Raw genomic sequence first — 24,939 nt, forward strand, 5'->3', positions numbered from 1 at the left:
AGCCAACCATAAGCATATTCAGCATGTAGGAGACTTTATTGTTAAAAGTATTCTCTGCAGTTTATTATTCAATATTTCTACTTGCTCCTCTGCTCTTTCTTGCATCTTGCTTCTACTTACGTTTTATAGATCTCCCAGCCCTCATTTTCCCTGGATTATATAATGCACTGCGTCAGTGCCATGCATGGCACTGCAGTTACCTCAGCATTTCCATTATAACTCGGTGTTTTGAGGGATTTATAAGCTAGCAATAAAAATCTCTTTCTTGGCTAAACTTTGAAACAAGGGTTTCTGGTCATTTAAAAAGAAAACAAAATGAAACAAACTTTTTCTTTTTTTTTAAAGAGAAAAAGCTGGCAAATATTTAGCAGTGGTGTTTGTGGAATCTCCCAAACAGAAAGTATAGAGAAAGCTCCTCAGTCTGCAGCCAATTTTTAATGCAGTAATACGTCTTCTTTTTATATCCTTTTATATCCAAAAGTGCATGTCATCCACTAGTTTGGCGACGTCATTGCCTCCCTGCCGACCTTTCTGGGGCCTACAGCAGCCGGCCTTTGGGGCCTCAGAGAGGTGCAGTTGGGGCTATGTTTTCTAATATTTGCAGCACAGATGAGTTCTGCAGTGTTTTTAGAAAGTATTTATGCTTCGTTGTCTCAAAGCTCAAAAGCTGCCTGTCGCCTTATGTGTCACCAAGCTACAAATGTGTCACAATCCAAAAAGACATTAGATATGGGCAGCTCTCCAGAACAGCAGTGCCACTATCAAAAACAAATTTGGCAAGGATATTAAATAGCATGCTTTTTTAATGCTGTTAGAGGACTGCTGGAGGACCTATGGGTGAATTAGACTTCAGTCCCAATCACTTGGGATTCCTATAGTTTGCTTAAAAAGATCTGGGTGCAGTTGTTCTTAGAAATGGGTTGCTGAGCCCCATAAACTTCCAGTTTGATCATATTGAGCAGTTCTTCTCTTTCTTTGGCTTCAGTCTGGAAAAGTATAAAATTCAGTGAAAATTCTAAGAATCCCAGCGTTGTGCTCAAAGTTTTTGGAGATGATTTTTCGTAGCTTCTGACTTAAGCAGTTAGATTTGAAAACATCTTTACAAATGCTYGTCTGTTGATAAAAAAWWWWWWWWAAAAAAAAACCATTATCAGTGAATGATTTTACAGACTGGTTGCATGCCCAGGTTCTGGATCTGCAGCTCCCCAGCTCTGTTTTTCCCATCTAATATACAGCATAGTTGTGTGCTGAGTTTTCATTTGACGATTGCAGTTGTATTCCAGGCCTGCAGAAGGATCTGAAGTAATTCTTCCTGTTATGTGCAAATTCCTGTTTGGGACATTGCAAGTCGGGCACAGCCGAACACRGCAGTGCCAGGAGGAACCCCCTTTTTGACTCGATTTCCCCGCACTTCATGTCTGTCCCTGCCACTTGGGTTATTCAGAGCAGTTGTGCTCGGATGTTTTCAATAGGATCTTGCTTGCTGCAGATTGACAACCCTTTCCTTAGAAGGACCTCAGGAGGGTTAAATCTTCAGCCATTCTCTTGCATGCCAAGGTTTAAAAGCTACCTTTCGCTTGAGGCGCGAGGAAAGCATCCCGCACCGTCTAAGAAGAAAAGAACAAAATACACGAGGCAAGGGGGGAATTCAGGCTTTCAGATTTCAAACCTCACGTCTCTCTCAGAGCGGGGGGAGGCTGGAGAAGCCGGGCGGGCGAGCACTGTTTCATATTAACATCTCTTCTCAATGAAGAGGTAAGAATCAAAGCGGCTGTGTGTGCGAGGCAGGGTTAGTGAACTGCCGGCGCTTCTCCCAGCAACTGACACAAAGGAATCCGTGAGTATCAAAGCTGAGGCAGCAAGCTTAGTGTCAGCTCTTGCCCAGGGAGTCGAAGAAAACATCACTTTGTCTCTGCTTTCACTGCTTAAACACACACATCATTCACTAGTAACCATTTACTCTGCTGTCAAAACTGTTTCAAGAGAGTGTTGCGTGTGATTAATAGTTAAATGCATGCAAAAAAAAAAAAAAGAAAAAAAGAGAAAGGAAAGTAGCACGTTCCCCCCTGAGGTCTTCTGTTTCAGAGAAAATTTCGGCATGCATTTCTTAATTTTTCCATCCTGTAATATTCCAGGGGTATCATATTGCTTCTAGTAAAGTCATTTTTATTTAGAGAACCTAGTGCGCTCACCCTGCTTCTGGCTGTGCCTCTGCCTCTCGGTAAAGCACATTACAGCATCCTTAGGCTAAAGGAAAAGCGCTAAAGGAAAAGTGACCAGCACCAACGTGTGCACAGCGCATGATTCATAGGGCTCCTTTCTGAATTGTCCAGTGGGTAATTGCAGTACAAAAACCAGAGAAACAGATGTAGACCCTAAACCTTGGCTGTAAATTTTTGTTTTATGATTATGGGTTTCAAATGTGCTATGTCACACTGACAAATACACAGTAACACCAAAGGAAATAGATTTCTGACTTGAACTTTTGCTTTTTATTTCACTTGTGGCTAAGAATATGTTTATTGTAAAGTTTCTGCCATCACAGTCTGAGACAAAACAGATCAAAGTGGTCATGTGAAATCATAATCTTTTGGTATGGGTAAAGTGGAAGATACTGGAAAGCTGGAAAGTTTTTTTTCCTGCTTGCAAGGACAGGGTCTGGATAGATGTTTAAAATACATGGCAATACTTAAAGTTTCATTATATTTGAATTAGCTGACTTACTAGTTAGCTCTCTAATGTATATGTATGATTAATTAGACTTAAATGAGAAAATATCCAGTGTTTTATGAGCACGCATTTTCCTGATATTCTCATTAGCAAAACAAATACCATACTATTTCAAAGTGAAATATGAGATAGACAAAATAATATATTGTAGAAGTGAGGTAAGAGCAAACTATTTGATTATTCAAATAATTTGTTAATTACTCATGGTTTTACAGTAAGTATTAAGTATAAGCACTAGTGTAAACATAATTTTAAGCAGCACAATAGTTATTCATAATAAAACATGCCGAGCTACCTGGCTCATTTAGGTACAGTGCGAAAAAGCTCTGGTTTTCAATGCGTAAGCAGTTAAGCATGAATTCCTGACATTTACTTTCAGAAGATGCCAGTGTACATTTTGAGGTACAGCAAGCAGGTTTTATTTTTAAATATGGTTTTATAAGGCTGGTAATGGAATAAACATAACCATATTTCTGTTTGTATGTATGATTATATTTATTTTAACTCACGTGGGCAGTATGTTTTTCTTGGCATCGGCTTAAACTGTTCCCAGAACCTTGGTCTGCACAGAACACTATTTTCTCCTTAAATCAGAGACTGACAAAACACACTGTGTTTTGTATGATACTTCCCAATTATTTTTGCAATGAGGCATTACATATTTCAAACTTCTCGTGCATTCTTCATCATCTGGTTAGGAAACACTGCCTTTCAATTTAGCCTTGTTTTTCAAAATAAGCAATTTCAAATAGCAAAATACCTTTTAACAAAAATTTAACCAGTTTTCCACTACTCTTTTTAAGCACTGGGAACACTGCTTGCTTAGCTCCAATTTGTTTAAACAAGCCTTTCCCTAAAGGATGACTTTTTTGGATAAACGTGTGCTGTGCATAATTTTCAGATTACAGAGTGTCAGGGCTTTCTTTAGCTTGAGGAGTTCCAGAATGGGGGAGGACGCCCTGACGAACTTTAAAAGTCCTTAAAAAGTCCTTAAAAAAAAAAAGGCACCATTAAACTCCAACTTCATCACACTTCTGGCTCGACAGAAGATGGAAGGAGAAAGGAGACAGTGCCTACTGCAGGGACAGCTAAATCTCTTCTGTCTGAGGGGGAGAGAGAAAGAAAAAAAAATCACACACATTACGAAAAGCTTTTGTTTTTATCTCTTCAAACGGATTTGCTCCCAGATTGCGGCGAGCCTTTTTGCTGGCACTTTGATTTAAATACGGATATATCGGTTTCAGAGAACAAGTGTGTTTGGTGTGCGTGGGTTTTTTTTTTTTTTTTTTTTTTTTTTAATTCTGGAATCTGTGTGAGAAGTTTTGCTAATGCAATCGGCCGGCATTGTAGCGGAGCTCTCAGTGCATCAAAGGACTTTTTGTAAAGAGGGGACATCGCATCCATTAAACTGGTTGTGCAGGTCCCAGAGTGAAGCCCCTTGCAGGGTTTCTTTGCAGTCTCCAGTTGCAGCCTCCATCCCGGGCTCCGCCAGGCTCCCATGCCAGAGATTTCAGAGAAGGGCACTTACAGAGTGCTTCATTTTCTAGTTTCCTCACCCAAGTCAGCTTTAGATTTTGAGAAACGCTGCGAATCGGGAATGGGAGAGGCATGGAGAGAGGCATGGAAGGGAGGAAAGTGTGGAGCCTTTCCAAAAGTGGGGTGCAATGAGCCTCGGAAAATCCAACTCAAGCCTTTCATAAGGTGCAAATGCCCYGGGGACTTGAGACAGCTCCTTGAAGTCGAAGCGTGCTCGCCCTCGGGGTCCTTCCTAGCGGGACACGAGGAGCGTCCCCCAGGTGGAYGCTGTAAGTTTTAATTTTTGAAATGTCCGTAGGAATTAAGGACCGGTGGAGGTTTTGGCAGAGTCCATCCCTGTGAGCAAAACTTTGCAGCAGGAGGTTGTTTATATATATACGCATACGTGTATATATCTATCCATAGACATRAGAGAAGCGTGTGACGGTTGCTCAGGGCTGGTGACCCCAACCAAGGGCCCGGGCGCTCTAGCCGGAGGCGTGGGGCAGTCAGCTGCAAGAAATGCTCCATTTCCACGGGAATTTTGGGGGTATTTCCGTCACTTTGACAGCCCTTAGGGGGAAGGCAAGAGCGAGCGAGCGTCCTAAAAATAAACCAAAAACAAACATCTCAAGACTGGGACGAGGTGGAGGTCGCCACTGTCCTCCTGCATTGCCCCTGTGGGGAGCTGGGGCTGCCGACAGGGCCCCTAGGGGGGCACAAGGGGCAAAAAAAAATCCCCCCTCCAAAAAAAAAAAAATCTGGGATCATGGAGCATTTGCTATTTTTATTATTGCATGCTTTATTTTTCTCTCTTTTTTTTTTTTTTTTTTTTTGGCACGGGGTGCAGTTATTGTATTTAGGGGGGGTGGGCAGCGGGTCGCGGCTGCCGCCCGCCCGTCTCCGTGTCCGTCCGTCCGCCCCTCGCCGTGTCCGTCCGTGGCTCGGCCGGCCGGCGCTGCCGGGCGTTTTTAAGCGTTGTGAGAATCCTGGGAGCTGGTGATGTCAGAGCGCTTGGGTCATTTGAAGGTTAGCAGCCCGGGAAGGGTTCATGGAGAGTTCACTCGCATATATTAGGCAATTCAATCTTTCATTCCKTGTGACACAAGGAGTAGGAAGTGAGCGGCTGGGAGGCAGAAGGATCTATTCGCTGCCGAGGGGGATCCCGGCTCGGCGCCGCGGGCCGCGCGTGGCCGGGACGCRGGCGATCCGGGCCGCACGGAGGGGCGGCGGGCGCCCCGCGAAGGGCCCCGCGGCCGCCGCGGCGCCCCACGCATTTTGGGGGGGAACGGGCCGCCCGGAGGGCTCGGAGCGCGGCTCGCGTCCCCCCCCGCCTGCCTGGGCCGGCTGGGCGGCCTGGAAAATGGTAAATGATCATTTGGATCAATTACAGGCTTTTAGCTGTGTTGTCTGTCATAATTCATGATTCTGGTCTGGGAAAAAGACCAACAGCCCGCGTGCCAAAAAAGGGGCAGAGTTTGATGGAGTTGGGTGTACTTTTACGTGCCGTTTCCCTCCGCACCTAGAGGAGAGGCGCTCCGGCGGGCGCGCGGCGCGCACGGGGCATCATGTTTGACTGTCTGGACGTGCTCGCGGTGAGCCCCGCGCAGATGCTGGATTTCTACACGGCGAGCCCGTCCTCCTGCATGCTCCAGGAGAAGGCTCTCAAGGCGTGCTTCAGCGGCCTGGCGCAGACGGAGTGGCAGCACCGGCACAGCGCTCAATGTAGGTCCCAGCCGCGCTCCCTTCCTCCCCGCTCGGAAGCGATTTGATTGTTTGCATATGTGTGTCTGTGATTTTTTTTTTTTTTTTTAATGTGTATATACATATATATATATTGATTTCAAGCCGAGGTGGTGGGGAGGGGGTTGTTATTGCAAGCTGTGGCTTTGCCAGCCTCCCTCACTCCTGGTGAGGAAGGCAACGCTGAGCTGTTTGCCAGCGGTCCCTGTTTTTATGTAGCCTATTGATCCCCCCAAGAGTTGCGGAGCYGAGCGGGAACACGTACGATTACAGTATAATGCAGCACGTGTAAAACCCCGGCYGGTGAAGGGCACATTCACGTAGCATCTCTGCAGTAGTTAGTTATGGTTATTTATTACTTCTTTTCCTCCTTAATCTAATTTCGCCTCACATTGGATAATCTGCATGCACAGGGGCAGCTGGGCAATTAAAATGCTGCTGCGTCAGAGAGGTGCAGGAACCGCAGTGTGTAGGTGCCATTCCAGAGAAATCAGGCAGTAGTATTCAAGTTTCCTAAGAAAAGGCAATATTTCTTTGTACTGACCTTGCTGCCACCTCTCTTCTCCACTTTGTTGCTCTAAGAAGTTGCTGTTTTGCTAGAAAACTACTCACTGTGAACACCCTTTGAGTTTAGCCATCAATTATTTCTATACCTTGAGCTTGMGGCAGGGCTGCACGGCCGAGGCAGGAGGACAAGTCGCTCGGTGCAGGGACACTTTTCCTAAGACATTAATTATCACGTTAAGCGGCTCGATTTGGTGCCGAGATCCGTCGGTGGCCAAGGGCGGCGGGATTTGAGCCCCCCAGTTTGGAGCTTGAGGAATGAGGAGGGGTGCCGGAAAGCGTCACCTCCTCCTCTGCAGAGGGGCTTGCAGGATGCCGCGCTGCTCCACGCTGACTTAGATAAATGGCTTGGCTCTCCATCAAAATGTTTTTAAGGCACTCTCGGGCACCTCAGTGCACCATTAACTGTATAATTGCGTTGGAAATTCTTCTTTTGCTAAAGTGGGCTAAAGAATTGCTTAAGAATGAGAGGGGTTCTCCCTTCGGCGCCTTTCAGCTCAAAGCAGCGGCAGGGGGGAGGAGGAGGAGGAATCGAAAAATAAATAAATAAAACGGTTGGGGTGTTTTTCACTCTGCTCCAAACTTTTCACTCAGCTTGTGACACTTGTGTGGGTTACGCAATGAAAACAGAATTGTGGAAATCAATGAGTGGCAGCCCACAGGTTTTCAGATGTTTTGACGGTTTTTACAGTGCARTTGGAGTGCACGAGACTATGAAGTTCAGCATAAAGCTATGAAGAAGGTCAGCAATCTTTTTTTTCCTCTGCTCTGTTTTCAAAATGCTTCAAACAAGTTATGAAACAAATCTGTCGCTTCCAAATAATGTTATTAGCTATGGGTGAACTTCAGTTGGGAAAAATAAAAAAACAAAAACCAGATGTTTCACAGAAAATGTGTTTTTCCCCCCCCGCTTCATCCTTAGGGTTTGCAGTTTAATCCTTAGTATAAGTCCAGTGGTCATGTGGAGGAAAGTTAGAATTAAATAAACTTTACTGAAGTAGGAGTCATACGCTGTCGTAAAAAGCTTTTCCTTTGCAAAATAGCCTTTAAATAACTTCTGGTTTTAAAATGTCCTGTTTGTTCCCTGTTAGCTGGTTAATAACTAGAAGCGTGATTCTTGAAAAACAAAATATATCGCGTTTGTTCTTGGACAAGTTAAACACAGGATTACCCCTTATCAGAGTGGAATGACTGGTAAATATGTCATTTGCCTTGGGCCTGCGATAAGAGACAAGTGTTGATAACACTGAAGTTTAGCTAATCAAAGAAACTCATATTAACAAGAGTAAATAAAAAAACATGCAGGAGAATGACTTCAGGAATCCGGGCTCGTAACTTTGTAGGCAATAGGATTAATCTTCACTGCATGGGAATTTAAAACTAGGCCGAAACCTGGGTTGTAAGACGGTGGCTGTAATTGGAGCCGTGAAAGTTAATGATATATAAATATGGCAAAGAAATTTAGCTGTGCTCCAAATGGAGAACTGTCTGATTTGTAGAGTAAGTTTTGGGTTTAATTTTGGAAAAAAAAAACCCAACAGTGTGAGTGCTTTACATGTGAGGGTAAATACATGTACAAGCTTTATAAAATACTAACATTCTGTCAGCAGCCTTTTTATCTTCTGTTTCTTGAAATTACTGACCAAAAAAAAAAAAAAGGAAAAGAAAAAAATAAGAATTTCTGCATTGCAGCAAGCTTTTAATCATTTAAAAATTGCTCCAGTGCTTGCAAAGGCAAAGATAACTGTTTAATTCCAACCCGAGTGTTTCCTGATTCTCTGCTTTTATGAAGACCTTGGTGATTTAAGGGAATGCYCCTGCAGCGAGGTTCTGAAGGTGCTCGGTGCGAGCTGCTGCTGTTGCTGCGGGGTTTTTGTCCGCGCAGTTTGTAGTTCAGTGCTGGGCTCTGCCGCACACCTGCAGCTGCAGGCCTCCCGAACACGGCTTTGACAGAGGCCCGGTGCACAGCGGAAGGTAAATGGCTGTGGAAGGTAAATTCCGGGAATGACACGCGCTCCCTGCGGGCTCCCAGCAGCCCCAAACGGCACCGGCGTGTCCGRGGAAATGTGGGGTTCAGCTCCTGGCGCTGGAGGCCCCCGGCTGCCGCGGCTCCCCCGCCTTAGCCCCGCTGCGCGGCCGCAGGCCCAGCCTCCTGCAAACCCCACCGGGGTCTGCGAGCTAAGGGGGAGTGAAGAGGCAGCCCAGACGTGACCTAAACTTGTGTGGGGTTTTTCTTCCTCCCCCTCTGTGGGAGGAAAAGCCTTTTATGGGGCTGCAACCCAAAGGTTTGCCGCTGCCTGGGACGAGATGCGGTGCAGGCTCAAAATAATCGCCGCGTTGGGCTCCTACGTGCTGATATTTTGGGGCGGTATTAGTTATATTGCTAGAGGTCTGAAAAAAGAGATTAGGTATTTACAGGGAAAAGTTGTGGCTTCGGGAATGAGAGTAGAACTGACAGCACTTTTAATCATGAGTAATTCCAACTCCTCGGAGTTCTCGGGAGATAAAAATCAGGCCAGTGCAATCAAATTAGGGGAGAATCATTCTTAAGAGCAGAGAAGGTGACTAGAGTTAGGATTACAAGAACGATGAGTTTACATTTATCAAATACAATTTTCCAGGTCTTCGCGGCACAGTGACAACAGTGACCAAGAAAAAAAACGAGTAACTTTTAGTGAAATGTGAGCTAACTAAAGAGCACGGAGGCAGGAACGGGACAAGCCCTAAGAGGGAGCGCGCCGCAAGGAATGGCAGTTTTGCTTTAGCATGAAAAGAGCCTATTAACRCGAAAAAGAAAAGTTTTCAATAGTCTTCACCCATTAAACAGGTAAACGAGAACTGAGAATGCTTGAAACAAGCATAAGCTCAACAGCACTAACCAGTATTTCAGCAAACAATATAATGAAGAAAACGCACTAGGTATTGTGTTTTCTTTTATTTAAAAATATACTAAATGTGCTGAAGGTGAAAGTTATGAGGCTGGCAATGAAATCTGATGCGGACGTTCTGCAGGACACAGAGTTTTCCTTCGGGTCAGTGGGGGGTGGTTGGCTGGAGMTGAGCGACGAGGTACGAGCCTCCAAAAAGTTCGCAAAGAGGAAAACCCATGGGGCATAAATTTTACATCTACATTCCAGATTATTGCAATGTTTGGGTCAGGTTCTTGTTCCCTGCGAGCGCTGGAAATACTAGAAACATCTGTGCTCAACTGCAAAAAAAAAAAAAAGAAAAAAAGAAAAAAAGAAAAAAAGCTCAGTACTTTATTTTCTTTCATCTTTCTGAATTTAAAAACAAACATTTTGAAGTGAAGGACTTGTAATCTGCATTCCCAAGTATCAGATTGCTGCAGGTGTGTTTGCTAGTGCCCAGAAGGCGAGATCTGTTTGAACCAGGTTATTTTCTTTAAAGTTCATTTATTAAAAAAAAAAAAAAAAAAAAAGGAAAAAAAACAACTTTACAGCTCCATGGCTAGGGCTGATTTCCTCGGGAAAAGAGGCTTTATTTAGAAAACGTTATCCTTGTCCTTAGTGCCAGCTATGGCGCGACGAAAGGCGTTGGTTGCTGCTGCTCCTCGGCACCCACCTTCTTTCACTCCAAGGTTTACCTGGGAATATTCGTTTCCCTGCGGAATTAATGGGAGGTGGCAGGACAGAGTGCCCGGTCGGTGCCCCCGGAGCAGCGCGTGGATGCAGGCGGCATCCACTGGGATGAGCGGGAAGGCAGCAGCGCCGGCGGCTCCCRCTGTGCCCAGCGCCTTCCTGGTGCCACTTGCGGGAGCCGGGAGGATCGCGGCCCGGGCAGGACGGATTCGGGGTGGCGAGGGCGCCCGTCCTGCAGCGGGAAGGGTATTGGCTCACGTGCGAAGTGCCTGGGAAGCGTCCGTGGAAAAGACTTTACCCTGTGGAAGCCGCGGATCCTGGCAGCGGCTGTAAAGGAGGGTGGGGTTGTACTTTTCCCCTTCCTGTACTTGGACACGTTTGATTATCCAGACTTTCTGGGACTGAGTGGGGCTGCCTAATAACAAAGCCTGCAGAATATAATTGCCTAAATGGGCCTATTGTCCTCCTGAAGTGCCTCTGCTCTGAAATCTTCAAGCTCTGGGCTGCAAATGTGATATATAATGTTTAGATAGCTTAGTGGCTATTGCAGAAAAAGAAAAGAAAACAAGCAAAAAAAAAAAAAAGATAAAAAGAAACCCTTTTACCTCATCTCTCATTGCTGGGTGGCTGAGGACCTGGTTGCGTTTGTGCCCCTATTGCTGTTTACTCCTTTTGGGAAGCAAATATTTTAGCCCCTTCTGGCAGGGTAAACTGCCAAAAGTAATAGCCCTGGAAATACAAAGCTATGATTGATTCTGACCTTTGCTCGTGTGCATGAAGTCTGTCCCCATGCAGTGTGACCCATGCCACTTCTTGCTGAAATCCAAGCCAGCACAAACCAATTGGAACCATGAAAATGCAAGCCAGGAAATGCTCAAAACTATTCTAAAATAACAGGATTCATCTTTTCCTCCAGGCTGCAAGAAAAAGCACAGGCAGGAGGGTGGCAACATTGGATTTTGTAGTAGGAAAACGGGGAGTAATGTCTTTTGTCTGCTGCTGCCTTTTATGAGAACTTCATTCTAGCTACAAAATAAACAACTGATAACAAGGGAGTGATTCTTCTGTGTATTCTTTAGGCATATTAATCTATCTCGGCTATTCCTTGCAATTGTAATCATTAAACATGTGTGTTTTAATGTGTGTTTTCAAAAATCACATTTAGGATTTGTTTAGTCCATCACTGCATGAGCAAATGCATTTCAGAAGTTAGGAATTTCAGAAACAGTAGCCTAAAGTTAGCATCCTAAATCTACATTTCATGGCTTCATTTCCAAAAATGCTGAGCATCTAAGAGCTCCCCTGGCACTATTAAAAAAAAAGGCCATGTATTTAAATGACCAAACATTACTCAGAATGTTCATTGAGTATTAAATAATTTTAAAGCATTTTTCCCGCCTTACCTAAACTGCCTAAAAAAGCAGTCACAGAGTTCACAGCAGTAACAGGAGAGATGGTGACTTACTGGACAAAGTAGGACTTGTGTTTTAAGAGTGTATTGCCCTATTCTAGAAATGCAGTCAACATTGCAGAATTTAGTATTTCGACCACAATCCTGTTTTTTCCCCGACTCACTAATTTCTCTGATTGTCTSTCTGCTTCCTTACGTTTAATATTTGATGGCTGCTTTTTATCTCCAACCGTTTCAAACTTTGCCTGCTGGTATACATTTTAATAGCTGGATTATCTGCTTTGCAGTCGCAGCCGTTTGCCAGTGCTCTGGGTTGCTTCCCCAGTGGAAGCAGGGAATTAATACGCGTGTGGTCGTGGCACCTTTTGCTTGTTTTCCAGGGAGGCAGGAAACAAAGAGCCTGGCTTCCTTGAGCTCGTTTTTCAGTCATCTGAATGAGAGAGGAGAAACTGGCACCATGTGACGGGGCGGCTCGGGCAGATCCTCAGCATGGGGTYGGTGTGTGAGAACTTCTGTTGTACATGACAATCTGATAAGGATATCATGTGGTTTGGAAGCGCATTCCCACAATGTTAACTTCTTTGTCCCTTTATTTGAGAGTGGGCAGGGAAAAGAGAAAAAAAAAAAAAAACTTAACAAACTAATGCTAGCCCTTATATAAGTGGCGCTTATATAAATGACCCCACTTTGTTTGGCGCTTATATAAATGACCCCACTTTGTTTTAGCTTTCTGCTTGAGTTTTACAGCTTCTTCAAATACTTTTGTTAAGAGATGGAAATATAATCCTGCAAGTCTGTGTAAAGAATCTTAGGCACAGGGTATATAATACACCTTCTGTTCCCCTTGGACAAGGTGATTTTTCTTTCCCCTGCTATAGCATATATACACTGAATAGTATAAAGCTACGTAAGTTAAATGTATACACGYGAGAGACACTTGTATAGGTTTAATAGGTTAAAGCTTGAATGAGTATTTATACATTCTCCAAGTGTTCTGGAGCTTTACCACTGAGGATGTGATGCTCAAGTCCATCCGTAGCTTGGAGGAGTTTCCATTTTATGCATTTTCAGTGACGTGCATTTTGCCCCATGAGAGCATTCCCTAATAAAATTAACAGATACCTTTGTGTCTCACCGCAAAGATTTTTTTTTCTCTCTAATGAGTTTCATTAAGGATTTGAAGGCTCTCTTCCACGGAACTGCACTACTTTCGTTTAGGCTCACATTTTATATTTAGCAAGGATCTTCAAGTGATAAAATTGAGAAATCGAGTATATTTTTGTCTTCTAGAGCCTTACCCAGTGAGGCACGTAGCGTGCACCCAGTCCTCCACCTGTGACTCTTATGGGAGCTTCAAACACGGAGCACTCCTATGCCTGAGCCTCACGGACCACTAAAAGCGGCTGCCATTGGGCTAGATGTTGAATAAATACATAAGAAGAGTAGTTCCTGCCCTGGAAGATTTGCATTAAAAATGGACGAGGCAGATGAGGAATTTAGAAATAAAGAAGGATTACTCTAATTGTAAACACGTGCAGCTGAGGTGTTGAGCAGTTAAGCAAGTTGTCTAGTGTTGCGCCAGAAATTTTGTGTCAGTCGGCTGCCACAGTTGTGTTTAACTCAGATTTCCCTCTGCTCCGATGGGCGCTCAAATCCTGGAAAGCYGTTTGTGCCCATAATTTACAAACGGAGGAAGGGATGGTTCATTCAGAAAGATACACACGGTCCAACGAAACAGAAAAKCTCTTGAATCCTGTCATTTTATATCTGAATACAGCGTGTGAAGAGCTCCTGCCAGGGCCATTGCGTCGGCGTGGCGCTCCGCTCGGCAGCACCCATCGTTTCAGGACATCCCTGGCTGCAAGGCATCGATGTGCCGGGAGGGCTGTTTTCCTTGGAGACAGCCCTGGCCCTTCTCCTCGTCCTCCACTCCTGCACCAGGACCACTCCTGAGCCAGCCGCCRACTGACAGGCATCGAGGGGATTTGCAAGTCACTGATTGATGAGGGCATCCAGCAGCCTCAGACTTGGTTTAAATATTTTATTTATGTGCAAATACCACTGTGGGGCGGAGGTATGTAGGCAACCTACAGCAGTGGCCTGTCCAGAGCCTCCATGCAGTGGCCTCCTCTCCAGAGAGCTCTTGTTCCAGAGCTGCTGTTGCTGGAGACAGCGGCAGCCAACACGCTCCTCAGGCGCTGGCCTTCCTCCTCCCAGCCCGCAGCAGCCTGGCCTGTCTATCCAAGACTAAACATTCACTCGCACACGGAGGAGACGGCGCCTGGAAAGCTGTGTCACAGTGCCACCTGGTGATACCTGCCCGAGAGCTGCCGTCGCCAGCGCTGCCCCAGGTGCCTCATGCGAAGGCGGGCGCCTGGCTCAGACCTGCAGCCATGGCCCTCTGCCCCAGCGCTCGTCCCTTGCGGGTTTTCTTCTTTCCCCCCRCTCTTTCAGTTAATATAGTCAAAGATGCAATCTTCTCTGCAAACCTTGCCTTCTAACAGAGAGCACTAACCCATCAATCTGCGTTTTTGGCTTGGCCACAAGTCAAAGGACTAGCTAAAAAGGRCAGGCACGTGTTGGCCTCTCTGTTGTGAGGATCAGGTCCTTGGAGGTTGTTTGCTTGTTTTTATAAACAGTTGCTCATACCTTTGCCTCTCAACATGTAATCTGAGGAGGTTTTTCTTGATCTTTTAGAGTATTCCTTTGCATCGCTTTGTTGTTTTCCTTTGCTCTTTACATTTGGGCAGGAATTTCCTTAGTTAGGCAGCCGGCTTGTGTCAGCTCCTCCTTAGTGCTTGGCTTGGAAGGCCTGGGAGGCCTGTCCTTGTTCACGGGCCTTCTGCTTCCACCTCACACTTTGAGCAGCAAGATATAAATGGGGAATAAATCACGACAAAGCACTGAAGTCTCTCAGATGTTTGTGCAAAGTGTCTTGGAGTGGAGGAAGTGAGTGGCTTAATAGAAGGATTTATTATTCTCAAATCCTCCCCTTTTGTCACGTGCCCTCRTGGCTAAGTAAGTATGTGAGCAGCTCATCTTTCTAATGGTTGTGCCTGTTACCACGCTCGCTTCTCTGAGGCCAATAAGGCCCCATCTTTTTCRGGTTAGAAATGAAGAGGTAGCCTTTGGTTGGCTGCGTAGAGTCTGAGCTGACCCGCATCCCGCCGTGGCTTTCCCGTTTCCAAACCTTTCTCCAGGCCCTGGGTTGATGCCGGAAGACACAGCGGAGGAGGCGCAGAAGGGCCACGTGTGCGGATGCTGTGTGAGGGGATGGCTTTTCCCCTCGCTTTTTCCTGGGGAGATGGAGSCCAGGATGAACACGGCAGCTCTTCCAGGTGGCTGTTTTCAAGGCAGAGCTTGGTGGCCGCCTGGTGCTGCCAGCAGGGCCGTGCTCTATGCGCAGAGAGCAGGGAAACACTGACGGAGAGAGGCAAGGAAAGAGCAGGGAAACACTGACGGAAAGGGGCAAGGAAAGAGCAAGGAAACACTGACAGAAAGAAGTGAGGAAAGAGCAAGGAAGCACTGACGGAGAGAGGCGAGGAAAGAATGACGAAATTCAGCAAGATTAAATCAGAGTATCGGTTTCCCTGGAACACGTACTTGGCTCCCCACCAACAGTCTTTTAGCCCGTTTTTCAAATGAACACATATTTTCGCATGATAACTCTTTTTGAAATATTAATGCTCSCAGGCCTGCGTTACCTTTGTTTCTTCATCAAAGTCCATTGCTGTGAAAAAGGCTGCTGTTCCTTAGGCTGTTGCAGCTTCAAAAGAATTTTAAGGCCTGGTCTATTGGAAGGCTTGGGGGTATAATTAGTGAAAATGGAAATAGATGCAAGAGAAATTTAGTTCCTGATGTTTTAATTTAGTGTAGTGCTGCCATGTGTTGTTGAAGAGGATTCTTAAAGGCAAACATAATTATTTCATTATGGTCTTCAGAATGCTTTCATTGGTCTTAATGACAAGAAGCTGCATAAGGAGTCATACATTTTAATTAGACCTTCTTATATTTACATCAGATAAATAACAAATAATTGATGAAAAACAAGTCTTCTGAATGGATGATTTCACACAGAGCTCTGGTTACAGTTTAATGATAAAACATTTCTCTTATTGCTTTGCATTTTAATTATCTAGAAGGATTGCTCTTGCAGAGATTTGAAAATACTGTTATTTCCATGCATTTGATTAGTTTCACAACTAATTTTATGAGTCTAAAGCTAAGGGAAAAGAAAAGGTGTTTTACTGTGTATATCACAACCAATTTACAGCTGCATTAATTTCATTTTGTTTTCATTTCTTACATTTAAATAGCCTTTTTTTTTCATGGTAGATTCCTTGGTAAAAGCTAGCGGGAGCAAGAATCAGACCTTTTCCCATTTCTTCAGCTCTGTGTAGAGGAGCAAGCCCTGCCATTGTTAACAACCTAAAACTCCCTTAGAGGTCAAGTGGGGAGTATGAAATTGCAGGGTTTATCATGAGTCTTTTCAAGGCAAAAACACATGGATCTTTTTCATCAGTTTACCTCAAAGTTGTCTTCCTAAATCTCTTCAGTTTAAAAGAAAATCTTACCAGTGGCTCCATATAATTGTGTGCTTGCAGATGCATTTAAAATATATATTTTAGATGATGTAGGCTGATAAATGCATATTTTTAACTGTAGGTATTTTCTTTTCTTACCCTAGTTTTCCGGCACTTTATAAATAACGCCAAGAGAAATGGTTTCAGTGTTTTGCTACTTGTAGGAGTCTCCCATGTTTGCAGGCTCTTCTGTGTTTCATTTTTGTACCAAAACATATTTCACATGATTCATTCCTGACCGTATACAGAGCACTAATTGTTGTTATTGATTTTAAATCTCACAACCATTACAAGTAGCCCCGATGAGTGGCAGATAAAGAGTAATAATCCATGGAGTTGTGTGAGTGTTTCRTGTTTGTCTGGAGTACTTTATGTGATCAATAGTAACTGCCCCATTGAAACTAACTGCTGGATCAAATAACAGTAAATCAAACGAATGTGCTTACAGATTATTTATTGAAAGCTTTAATTGTTCACTGGGGCCCTGCTTATCTGAGGAAACAACAGGGCTTGGTGATGGGGCCGACTRGTTTGCAAATGCCGGCGGTGCCGCGACGCAGTAGTTGTCTCCGGCAAGGCCTTTCCCAAAGGTGCCCCTGCCCCGGCAAGCRCCCGTGTCCCACCTAACCGGGGTGAAGGGAATCATTTTGGGGGAGCTTCATGGGGTGTCACACGTTGCCCTTTCTTGTTCTCTTTCTCTTTTTTGTAGCAGCTGTTTCAGTGGTTCTTTGGTTGACCCATGTTGTGCGTAGGTGGGTTTAGAAGCAGTCGGATTTGCTGATGTTTCCAAGAGGTTTAGGCAGCGAGGGACGGAGCAAGATCAGAGGCAAGGGAGGCAAAGAGCACACACACCAAACCTTTTCCGTGAAAACCTTGCCTGGCTGAATTATGACTTTTGGCACTTACACAATGCGGCACAGTTGTCAGCCTTGTGCAAACATTCAGAAATGAAAAAGCGTGCTCTCCAGCTAATAAACACTGGCCCATTATATTTTACTAATCCCTTAAAATGGCTGCTCTGCCCGGCTCCAGTCCCTCCATAAAGAGCGGCACTGGGAAAGCATTTGTAAAAACAAGCATAGTTGTCCCTGCAGGAAGGGGTGGCCTKATCCCTGGAGCATGGCAAGGGAGGCTTTTCCCTGATGGATGCACGTTCTGTGGCACATACTTAAGTAGTTGCATAAATACTGRGTGATCGTATTACTAACATTTAAAAATCAAAGATTAGAACATAGTGTCTGGATATCATCTGTGATTTTTATCTCATGTGAAAAAAGGTGATTTTCATTGAATAGCGAACACCAGGTGATGAGTAGCTGTTTTTCCTCTGTGTTTGTTGGCAGTACAGACAGTATTTCTTCTCATCCGGGTGAGGAGGGTGCTGACAGCTCCCATMCAGGTAGAGTGATGCGTGATCCCAGCTCCAGGTGATTAGTAGGAGAATCCCATGCAGATACGAGTAAGAGAACTGAATGTTGAAAAAACCTTGCCGGCCAGTCACGGTGCGCATCATGTCTCCAGTTTCCTCGGAATCTGTCTGATTCCATTAATCTTTGGTTTTCCAGACAGAGGTTGTAACCTCTGCTCTTAGCAGTAATTGCAGTGTTGCCACCACTTGTCTCTAGGACGCTGAGACCTTTCACAACTTTCAGCCTCTGTCACAGCAGCAGGGAACTGGGCAGAGAGAAGCAGGAGAACTGCAGCAGGGGGAAATAATTTGCACCAATACGAGATTTTAAAAGATTTAAGATATTATGTAAATTCAATGGTGAATTGCAAAGAGTGGAAATCTGGTACAGTCATTTTTTTTTTTTCTTTAATAGAGCCTTCCTACTATGATGTCTTTTGTTCAGTGATTATTTAGTTCAGAAATATTGAAACTCTGCCCCTGAGAGCCCTACAGCTTGATCAACCATGTACTTCATTTATCCTCTGCAAAARATATTGGTGATGCGTGGTTCTTAAACACTCCATGAACTTGGATTTCTTATGTCAGCATCAAGCCAACATTACCCATGGCCTGGACGTTGTGCTGGGCAAGCGCTCGGCCCAAGGCCCCACAGCCTCTGGAAAGGCTCCTTCCCCCTCTGGAAAGGGCTGGGGTGGCTGCTTGGGCCTTGCTGCTCGTCACAGCTGCCTTGTGAAGGAGCTTCACCTGGGTGAAGAACCATGCCCAGGCCGCCAAAATGCCAAATGTCTGTGGCCAAGGCCCAGCGGTGCCATCCCCGGTGTGAGGAGGTAGCCGAGGCACTAGGCCGGAGCCTGGTACTAAGGGCACTGCAGAGGAGAACGAGGAGGAGACCTCCCTTTGTAAGGAAATCACAACTTAGCGTTAGCAAAGCAATAAGAGCCTTCTAAAGGGAAAGCTGGAAACAATACATTTTTAATAAAATGGGCAGTTACTCTAATGGCTGCACCCCTACTGCTCAGCTTCTTTTAGTGCCCTTATTCATTCGGTTTAGCATACTTACACTTATTATTTACAGATGTAGTCATTTGAACTTGTTTATAGAGACCACGCTTTGCAGAAAGTCGTGGATAATATAATACTAATTTGCAAGTGTTTATTGCTGTCTCTAATACGCAGTTTTAAAAACAATTAAAAAAGAGCATCTGAGTTGATGACCGAAGTCAGCTCCGAACTGCCCATGAACAGTAAAATGCTATCACTGTGTACTGCCTTAAAGGTTATAGGCCATTTGTAGTGGATTGATAGCTTGCCCATTAATGAAGAATTTACCTGTCCTTAACAGATTTTAATCTAAGCAGTTCAGCTTCCAGATATAATTCTAATGTAACCCATTTAAACATATGTGATAGAGTTCCTAATTGCCCTTGTAAATGGGTATAGAAAGGAGGGTATATAAATCAATTAGTGATATCCAGCAGTGTGGCTGTTACACAAATTAATTGGGATGATCAGAATTTAAACTGCTGCTGTACTTACTTGAAGTACTTTTTATCACTGAATTGGCTCTTGTTCAGTCATTATATTAATTCAAAGATTTTAAAAATCCTGAAGATTAAAACATCCTAAATTAATGGTCCTAAAGTATAAGGAATAAAATTATATGGAAAATATTGCATAGCAAGTCAATTTTACTGCATTTATGAATAGAACACAACAGTTTTATTTTATCCACAYGGTCCTGAACTACTATGTAATGGTAGTACATGATTAAAAATATTAAAACACTCATCTTTCCTGCTGGATTCAAGCCACAGCAAAACCGTGATAAATAGTGTTATAAGAATATCCTGAATATATAGAAAATAAAATATTTTCACAGACATAGTAATACTGGAAGCTAATACTTGGATAAAAGATAAGTTTTGAAAAATAAAATAATTCCTTTAGGTATTCTGTGTGGATGCTTGAAAAGATTTGAAGGCAAAAGAGAAGTGCTGGAAACACTATAAAACTTATATATAAATGGAGACTTTATGACTTATTAAAATATCTGAGGGTATGTAGGTAGAGATAATAGCAATCATTCCATTTCCTTCGCAATTTTTATTTATTCTGGAAGATATTGTATTCAAATTTTCTCCCACTTAAATGTTAATGAATCAAGGTTACTCCATGGAGTTGGTGGCTATTACAGGGTAAAACAGGTTTGGAAAAGGACTCAGACCTCTGTTACATTTACGTGTCCTGTCCCTCATGAATGTTTTTGACTCTCAGTCGATGCTGCAGGGAAGGCACCGCGTCTGTGGTGCTGCGGCCACAGAAATAGGCCTTGGGCTCCGGCACAGAGGGAAGGGGCCCCGAATCCTTCCCCTCTCCTCGTGCGGCCCCTCTGCATGGCAGCTGTGCTGCTCTCCTCCAGATTTAGGATCTGGGAATTCCCTGGGAGAGCAAATAAGGCCTGCACTGTAAGAAAAGTTTGTCTGCAGGGGATAACCGAAATACGGTCTTGCAATTGGTAGCATTTTGGCGTTAAGATAACTTATATATCAATGTACAGAAATTTATATATCAATGTATAGAAATATAGGCACAATATATTGTGCCTATAGTCCAATAGGCACCAAGTTTATCGGCGGCTGATGGAACTTCGCATGGTAACGGCCAGGCGGAAAATCCCCCAACTAAACGGACTGGAGGGCGAGCRTCGCCTGCACGTTTTCCGTCCCTTCTCCCTGGGGTTTATTTTTCCATTCAGCGTGTTTCCATTCCRTTTTGAAGGCGGGCTCCGGCACACGCTGTTCCTGCAGGCCCTGGCCGTGCCCGCCGCGYGCTCCCGCCGGCCGGCTCCACTCCGGAGCCGGTTCCTTTGAAAAGGCCGTGCCAGTGCCAGTCCTGTTTTAGATATATGGACTTTGCCTCTTGTTCAGTGGAGTTAGGATTTGGGCACCAGGCATCTCATGTGATGGCATTTGGAGCTGGGCTTGCTGCCTGCAGAGCCCCTCTGAGCGAGGCTGAGCCTAGCCCAGCGCAGGGGCTGCTCTCCGTGTCCGGAGCAGCCCCCTCCTCGTCCGTTCCTGTTCCCCGGGATGCACACGGGCACCGGCTGCTTTTGCACTCGCTGAAGCCCTGGCTTCACTGCGAGATGCACCAAGGAGCTCTTGCACTTCGGAGCACCACACGGCCTGCAGTATCTTCTGAAAAGGGTCTTGGGAAAGCTTCATTCAGAAGTAGGTGGTCAGGGGCGCTGATAATTTCCACATCCAGTGTGTTCAGTGTGCAAGAGGAACAGTTTGCCYCACCGCCTGCCTGTTAAATCCGGGCTTGTATCTCAATCTGAGTGAGGCTCGCGGTGGCTTGAACCCTTTCGAGAGGAGCAGAGATTTCGGAGGCTGTTTGCAGAGCTGCTTGCACGTGTGTCAGCCACACACCTCGTACCTGCTCTGCTGCCATCTGCCAGGAGGTCCCTGGGTCGTCCCATGCTGGGTGGGGAGGCCTTGCAGCAGGCTGGCTCTTAGCTCCAGTTGAGCTCAGAACATGAGGACGGCTTTCAGGACGGGGAGAGACCATGTCCCTCAAGGGCTCAGGGCTGTCCTGCACGCTCAGGCTCGTGAGCTGGGGAGTGCTGCAGAGTGTCCAGATTTGGTGCTTCTGCTGGAGGTGCAGTCAGGTGCCTGGTTGCTCTTCACCGGGCCACGGCGGTGCTACGTGCCCTTTTTCAGGAATTCAAGACGTGCCAAAGCAGACTCTTAGGCTGTCAGTGCTTCTGTTTCCCATCTCTACAGTGAGAATAGCCCTTCTCTTATCTCGCTGGCATTACAGAGATAAAACCAGGAATGTTCATGGAGTTACTCAAATGCTACGGTACTAGAGCCTGTGCTGGGTGATGGGATGGGTGGAAGAGCTGCAGCTTCAAGGGGCAGGAGGGAACCGCTCTGTGTGACCGTGAGAGGGGCTGTGGAGCTTTGCCCTGGGGTCACCAAGCTGCTGCCTGCACAAGGGGCACGTGGGAAGGCATGAGAATTAATAATAATAATAATAATTAATAGTTAACAGTGAATAATTAGTAATTAATGATAATTAATAAATGGGACTCGAAAGCCAGGTAGCCAAAGCTGCACACCTGACAAAGGGATTGATTAGAGACCAGACTGAAGAGGATATTAGAAAACAAAACAAAGTAATTTGCTGGGCAACCAGCGGAGGATGTTTGTAGGAACCATAAATCTGTGCCATGAATGAACAAGTTAGGAAGCTCTTGAGGAAGAGAAATTATAAGACTGGAATGGATGAGTAAACAAATGGCAGACACTGCTGCGTTCCGATTTACTGGAAATAAATCTGAGTAGCTCTGGTATGCTGGTAATGAGACACTGAACTGTATTTCCTGGCCCTAATCATCTGATATGAATAAGGGTTTTAAAGGGCTATACTGTTGTCGTATGGCCGAGGTCAGTATCCACTCACTCCACTGACTTGTGTTACTTGACTCTACAGGTTAACATTACAGATGTGCAATTGAAACTGGCCAATTTTGTTGATGAAAGGCATGAAGGAATATGATGCAGCTCTCTCTCCCAGTCCCYAACTGGGAGAAATGCAGCAGATGGGAGTGAATGCTCAGCTTTGCGGATCCAGCTTGGTAGACACAGGCAGATGCATCTGCTGAATTCAAAGGTGGTGTTGGCTGAGATTCATCCTCTGAAGTTAAGCACCATTTTAGCACTGAAGCACTTAAGCCCTTGAACTGAAGGGCTCCTTGAGCCTGCAGAGCTGCTATGGGTGCTGGGTCCCACGGCACTGGTTGCTGCACAGTCCGCACGGAGACCCTGCCCAGAGCCGCCTGTAGTCCAAACACACGGGATGCCAAAGGGTGCAGAGAAGAAAACACTGCCCTCATGCAAAAGAGTAGAGGAAGGGAAATATGTCCTGACTTTATATATGTCTGCAGCGGAAAAATGGCCAAGTTTAGGCTTGGACCTTTGCTAGAGTGAGAACATCAGTGCAAAGTGCAGGCAAAACTGCTTCTGGTAGGCCCAGGCTGGACGGGTTCAGCAGGAGCGCCCTGCCGCCCCGCGCAGGGATTTCTAGTTCCCATGACCTGGACTTTTTCTTAGCTTTACCCTTGTTACCTGAGGCCTACTGTAGAAATCTTTAACAGTTCTTAATGAAGATCTATCTCTTCATTAGACTCTAGCTTTTCAAATAACAACAACAACAACAASAACTAGTATTGGGCAAGTCTCAAGTTGAAGACAGATCATAAAGTTTAATCTTGTGGTGTCCCTTTTGAAAATGCAGTGCTCTCTTCCATAGTCAAAGCAAGCCTCTATTTTTATTTTTTTAGCCCAAGTCCTTCCTCTCTAAGACCCAGTCTGTCTTGTAAAGCTGAACTATGACTTGATTAAAATTAATGCTGGAAAAGTAGTGTTGATAAAATAGAATAACATACTTAATGTAATAGCTTTATGGCAGATGTGTGCAACTAGGAGGAACTGCACACACACACACAMAAACCTAGAAAGACACAGATGAACCCCAAATGTGGAAAAAAATAGCTGTTCCTTTGTGTTTGTGAAAATCCTGATAACATTGTCTTGATCTGACTGTAATGGTAGCCTATGTCTTAATCCCTGTGTGTTATATTCCCTCTTGATGAAGAGCATTCCTTAATAGATGTTGAGCYCATCAGGAGGAGGCTGGGATTGCAGTGCCGATGTTGCAATTTGGTGATACAATATAAGCTGATTAATCTTTTGTGCATTGTTTGCCCCAAGCCCTTTCTTCCTTCTCCCCGGTCTCGATCCTTCTGCTGCCCTGCCGAGCATCCCMCTGCCCGGCTCGGTGTGAATTCCCACGGAGGACAATAATCCGTGTCGATAAATGAAATCGTAGCGCGACTCCTTTGCTCTGGGAGTTCTCTTGGAAAGAAAGAGACTCAGCATCTTCACACGAAGCAGGACGCTCTTTTTGTCTTCCCGCTGCCCGTGATCCGGCACCTGTTGTGGATATGGTAAAAATATCTGGGACTTCCAGCCCAGCAACAGCGCAGCCCGGCCCGCGCGTGACCGGGTCAGGCACACACTCGCTGCAGGGTCATGGCCAGGTTACTAAGTCAAGGCTGGCAAGTCTCCACCATAATGTTTTCTTTCTCTCTCACTTTTTTTTTTCTTTTCCTTGTCTCTCTTCCAAACAACAGTCTAAAAAAAAAAAACCCACCCTCGTAACAATGCGAAGTATTTAAGCATGACAAACTCAAAGGAGCTTTTTATTAAAAAAAAATCTGGGTGAGGGGTTTGAATTGGTGATATTTTGGATTTAATTTTATAGYGTGGTTTTATGTGGCACATGAAAGGGAGAAATTTGTATTGAAACAATTGAGACCCACTTTCCCGGTTCCTGGCCCTTTCCTGGAAGATGATTAAAAGCAGACTTTTTTTTCCAGACTAGACATAAAAATTAAATGATCTACAGTATATAGTTATTTTTTCAAATGTTTGGAGGCTTATAAATAACGTCCACAATCAAATGCACACATACAAGCAGCAGAGAATCTGGTTCTAATTACTTGTACTTTAGTTGAACTTTGGCGTTTCCTTTGACTTTCTGCCTAATGTATGTGAGCTGTGTGCCTTGCACTCCTGCAGTGAATTCACAAAAAAAGAAGAGAGAGAGAGAGAGGCAGAAAATCCAGACTCTTGTTGGTGCCAACAAAAATGAGGGTTAACAGAATGTTTTGACCAAATGCAACACTTTGCTATTCACCCTAATTAGCTGAAATTGCTGCTTCCCACCAGGGACCCTGAGCTCAGTATTCAAAATTCCCTTGAGGCTATCCAGGAAATGCCATTTGCTTTACAACTTCTTATTCTTTTCAGGCTCAACTGTCCAAAGTGTGCATTAACATACAAGCTTCATAATCTGAGTTTCTGGCGAAATGAAAGGCATTTCATAATGCCTGCCTGCTTCTAATTGGCCGCAGAGTGAAATACCTGCATATCTGTCAACATGGTTTAGCTAACAGTAAATTAGCTCGCACAAAGCACCCTGTGCTTCTAAAGATCTTATCTGCTCCTTTATCTAACCTTCAGAAGTATTTCAGACATGTCAGGAATTGTGAGGCGAGCCATTGTGCGAGCGGGGTATGTTTAGGTGCCATTCAGGTGTGCGCTGCCTGCATTTAGGCTCTGTTTTCTCAGGTGAGATCTCCGAGATCCTGAGCTGGCCCATCCTTCAGGACATTAAAGGGACAAGACAGCACGTTGAAAGAGGTGGAGGGGTTTTTTTTTCCTATATCTTTTGACTAAATGTTTTTTTGAAACCATAAGATGGGTTTTTAAATGCATTTTCTGGAAACGTCAAAACATCATCTGTCTTTTTTTGCCT

At 44.8% G+C, this 24,939-nt stretch overlaps 1 protein-coding gene across 3 annotated transcripts in view; it reads left to right on the forward strand.

The window, feature by feature from the left end:
• RARB (retinoic acid receptor beta) overlaps window positions 1–24,939 on the forward strand; it is a 300,368-nt gene that overhangs the window by 216,349 nt on the left and 59,080 nt on the right. Inside the window, exon 1 of one of the 3 annotated variants that reach the window (XM_026045524.1) lies at window positions 5,642–5,970. The exons of 1 other annotated variant lie outside the window; for it this stretch is intronic. In XM_026045524.1, the coding sequence (XP_025901309.1) occupies window positions 5,814–5,970 (157 nt within the window). In that variant the 5' untranslated portion in view covers window positions 5,642–5,813. Of the gene's footprint in view, window positions 1–5,641; window positions 5,971–24,786; window positions 24,825–24,939 lie in introns of those variants that run through there. One more of the 3 variants, XM_026045525.1, reaches the window with a different exon arrangement.

Source organism: Nothoprocta perdicaria, unplaced genomic scaffold (genome assembly GCF_003342845.1).
Source record: "Nothoprocta perdicaria isolate Ctin4 unplaced genomic scaffold, notPer1 scaffold_40, whole genome shotgun sequence".
Lineage (NCBI taxonomy): Eukaryota > Metazoa > Chordata > Aves > Tinamiformes > Tinamidae > Nothoprocta > Nothoprocta perdicaria.